General features: G+C 39.5%; 1 protein-coding gene across 1 annotated transcript; it reads right to left on the bottom strand.

Moving 5' to 3' along the window:
• Positions 1-473: 473 nt before the first annotated feature.
• On the bottom strand, positions 474-3207 carry LOC147501921 (uncharacterized). Its single transcript, XM_086604421.1, has 4 exons — positions 2866-3207; positions 2606-2712; positions 2045-2367; positions 474-577 (listed from the first exon to the last, which is right to left on the bottom strand). The coding sequence occupies exons 1-4, from the start codon at positions 3205-3207 to the stop codon at positions 474-476; spliced, it is 876 nt and encodes a 291-aa protein (XP_086460547.1).
• Positions 3208-4760: the final 1553 nt, after the last annotated feature.

Raw genomic sequence — 4760 nt, 5'->3', positions numbered from 1 at the left:
GAGGGAAAGGACCCATGAAGTCTATACCCCCATACATCAAAAAAGCTCCACAACTAAAATAGGGGAAAGAGGCATCATGTTCCTATGGGAAATATTACATGTGACAAATGCATCTATCACAATTCAAACAAAATTCATGTGCATCCTTAAATAGAGTAGGCCAATAAAACCACACTGCAAAACCTTCGCCGTCTTTTTTAGGACCAAAGTGACCACCACATGCATGGTCATGGCAAAAAAAGAGAGAATACTATGAAACTCACTCGAGAGACACATCTCCTAACAATCTGGTCGGGCATGACTTAAACAAGTATGGATCATCCTTAAAAATTCCTAACCTCGGCAAAGAAACTTAGATTTATCCCGTTGTCTCCAATGAGAGGAAACTGTTTTAGTTACAAGATAATTAACAATATCCGCATATACCAAGGCGATTGTGATATAACAAAAAGTGCTCATCGGAAAAGATTCATTTACAGAGGCAAAATATCGGTAGAAGATTCTACTATAAGTCTAGACAAGTGGTCAGTGACCACATTCTCTACCACCATCTTATCCCTAATCTCTATATCAAACTCTTGCAACAAGAGTACCCAAATAATCAAAAAGCGACTTTAGCATCCTTCTTAGTAAGGAGATATTTCAAAGCCGAATGATCGATAAACACGACAACCTTAGACCCTATGAGGTAAGACCTAAATTTGTCTAAAGCAAACACAACAACTAACAACAACTCTTTCTCGGTTGTAGTGTAGTTCATCACATGCATCATTAAAGGGTTCGACTAGCATAATAAATAACATGGGGCAACTTGTCAAACCGTTAACCTAAAACAGCCCCAACTGCATAGTCAGACGCATCACACATTAATTCAAAAGGCTCACTCCAATCAGGAGTCTGTATGATAGGAGCGGTAGTCAATAAATGCTTAAGCTTCTCAAAAGCTTTCAAACAATCATTATCAAAGACAAAAGCGACGTCCTTACCAAGTAAATTGCATAAGGGACGAGAAATCTTGCTAAAGTCTTTAATGAAACGCCTATAAAATCCAGCATGACCTAAGAATGACCTAATATCTTTCCACAGTCTTAGGTGGTGGAAGGCCTTAAATGACATCAACCTTGGCCTTATCGACCTCAATTCCTTTACTAGAAACAATATGACCAAGAACAATACCCCCGTTGAACCATAAAATGACACTTCTCCCAATTCAACACAAGATTCTTCTCCTTGCACCTAATTACCACAAATTCTAAAGCGGTTTAGCAAACCTTCATCAAAAGAATCCCCAAACACCGAGAAGTCATCCATAAACACCTCAAGAAACCTTTCTACCATATCGGAAAAATACTAAGCATGCATCATTTGGAAGGTACCTTTGTGTGCATTACATAATCCAAAAAATTATATTTTTATTCATCCACGATGATAGGCAAAAAATACTGTTCCAAAAGGACAAAAACAAAAGTAGTCTTTTCTTGATCCTTTCTCCATCACTTGGATAATACATATTTGGTAATACCGAAATAACCATCAAGAAAACAATAGTATTTATGACCGGCTAACCTCTTTATATCTATTAGCATCCGTTAAATGTCAATAAATGTGCATTTTAAATTTTTGGACTTATACTGGGATTATTACTAGATTGGTTGAAGAGGAAAGTGATCTTTACTAGTGGCCAAATTCAACTTACGATAGTCAATGCAAAAACGCCATCCGGTAGTCATACGGGTGGGCACTAACTTCGCCATTGGAATTCTCAACAACCTGTAAGCCCGGACTTTTTAGGGACAACTGAGAGCAGGACTCACCTATTTACTATCGAAATGGGATAAATGATACCCGCATCTAACAACTTGAGAACCTCGGCTCTCACTACCTCTTTCATGTTAGGATTAAGCCGTCCTCCGAAATTGGCCGGGTTGGTTTAGCATCCTTCTCAAGATGAATATGATGCATACAATCACCCATGATACCATTAATATCGGAATATTCCACCCTAAAGTCGCTTCATGCTCTTTAAGAACCCTAATCAATTTACCTTCTTGTTCATTATCTAGATTAGAAGCAATAATAACCGGCAAAGAATCATCAGGTCCTAGAAAAACATACTTAAGAGTATCAGGTAATGGTTTCAACTCTAGCTTAGGAGGACTCTCTATAGAAGAGACTGGGGTAGACTCAGATGGAGTCAGATGCTCTATTGTGGCTCTCCACGTATTAGTTTCTAAAATTGGGGTTGCATCGAGCAACGCATTAACTTCACAAATTACATCATCCACATCACAACCTCTACCATAATTAGTTAAACAAGACTCAAGAGGGTCATCAGAATAACTCTCCAAGAAAGTCTTGTGAACTATACTATCAATAAGATTAACATCCCAAAAAAATCATCGTTCGGGGAGGTTCTTGACCCACATTAAACACATTAAGTTCTGTAGTCATATTACCAAAAGAAAGTTTTAACACTCCATTACGACAGTTAATGATAGCATTAGAAGTGGCTAAAAAGGGATGACCTAAAATGACCGGAATATGGTGTTTAGGATCTTGAACAGGTTGTGTATCCAGAACAACAAAGTCAACAGGGAAATAAAACTTATCAACCTGAATCAAAACATCCTTAACAACACCACGTGGAATCCTAATAGACCTATCTGCCAATTGAAGGGTAATTGGTGTAGGTTTCAACTTACCAAGACCAAGCTGTAAATAAACTAAATAAGGTAACAAATTAACGCTAGCTCCTAAATCAAGTAATGCCTTCTCAATCATATGATCACCAATAACACAAGAAATAGTAGGGCATCCTGGATCTCTAAACTTAGGCGGGGTTCGGTTTTGGATAATAGAACTCACTTGCTCAGTTAGGAAAGCTTTCTTGTGCACATTCAACTTACGTTTTTGTGTACACAAATCTTTAAGAAACTTGGCATAGGAAGGATCTTGTTTTATAGCATCAAGTAACGGAATATTTATTTGAACCTGTTTAAATATCTCCATTATTTCATTAAGATTAGAACCTTTCTTAGCCGGAATCAAACGTTGGGGAAAAGGAGCTTTAGGCATATAAGATGGCACAGGGTTAGTCTCCACAGCAGTAGGAGGTTCTACACCCTTCCTAGAAGTATTATGACTATTAGATTCACTCACCTCACCTTCCTCCTTCTCACACTCTATAGGATCGATCGACCTCGGCATCCTTAGACATCTCAACCCTATTATCAACACGCTTTTCCACTCCTAAGAACGGTGATAGCCTTGGCTTGCTCTCGATGAGCCTTTGGTTTAAGTTAGAACTTATTTCCAACCCACTCCTCGGATTAGCTACTTGGTTGACTAGGAAACCTGCCCTTGTCCCTCTCATTCAAAGTATTAGCAATTTGACCTATGGTGATTTCAATCTTCCTAATGGCTTGAGCATTATCCCGAGTAGCCGTTTGGACCGGCTTGCATAAACCGCTTGCGTTGTTGTCCCGGAATTTCATGGTGTTTTGTGTTAATTGAGCAATGGCCTCTTCTATAAGTGAAAGTTTAGGTGGTTGAGGTGCATACTTGTGTACCGGTTTTGAGTTAACCATGGGGCCTCCCCGATGTATACCTTTTAGACCAAGACAAATTGGGATGGTTACGCCATCCGAGGGGTTATCGTGTTAGAAAAAGGATTATTGCCCCGGCTTTTGGTATGAATTAAAAGCATTGACTTGTGCATTTACACGGGGCAATTATCTATAACGTGATCAAGACTTTCACACAAATGGACACCCGGGGACTTCAACATTGGTAACTGGAGCTAGAGACTTTGTCTCTTTTTCTAGCTCCGAGAGCTTCAACTCTTCTAATTAAAGCGGCCATCCTAGCGTTGGGTGTCGATCTTCTTGTCAACGGAACAAACCCTTCTGTGTAGTAGTACTACTAGCCACCTTCTTAGGCTCACGACTAGTTTCCCATTCTTGGGACCTTCTCGAGACTTCTTCTAAAAAGGTCCACGCTTCTTCTACAGTCTTATCACAGAAATCCCCAGTACTCATGGTCTCAATCATAGCCTTAGAATTAAAATCGAGACCCTCATAGAGAATCTGCACTAGCCTACCGTTCTCTAGGCCGTGGTTAGGACACTGCAAGAGCATGTCCTTAAACCTCTCCATACACTTCCATAATGACTCTCCATCAGTTTGGCAAAAAGATGACAAGTCTTTTCTAAAAGCAGTCGCCTTATGATTAGGGAAAAAGTTCTTTAAAAAGACAATGCATAACTTTTCCCATCCCGTTATGGAATTCGATGGGAGAGTGTGAAACCAACTCTTGGCTTTTTCTTTAAGAGAAAATGGGAACAATTTTAATTTAATAGCTTCACTAAATTGTTGAAGCTTAATAGTTCCACAAATATCCTCAAATTCCCTCACATGAAGATATGGGTCTTCCTCTTCCGTTCCCTAAACTTAGGAAGGAGCCCCAAAGAAATTGGGCTTTAACTCAAAGTGATTAGCATTGGTTGCGGGGAACGATGCAAGATGGTCGGGTTGTCCTAGTAGGATATATATATTCCTTAATAGATCTAGGTACTTGGGCAACCACGTTATTGTTATTACCCTCCATGTCGGCAAAAAATGGTGTATTGCCAACAAAAGTTTGGTACCTCTAATTGGGATGCCTACTTCTCTAAGGAGAGTCGCGTTCAATCTCGGGATCAAACGTATAACGGTGTGTTATCGGACCGAGTTACTACCATAAACTACTTCTAAAACCTAAGA

The sequence above is a fragment of the Coptis chinensis genome, chromosome 4 (assembly GCF_015680905.1).
Source record: "Coptis chinensis isolate HL-2020 chromosome 4, ASM1568090v1, whole genome shotgun sequence".
NCBI lineage: Eukaryota > Viridiplantae > Streptophyta > Magnoliopsida > Ranunculales > Ranunculaceae > Coptis > Coptis chinensis.
This window is presented reverse-complemented; position numbering and strand designations above follow the sequence as displayed.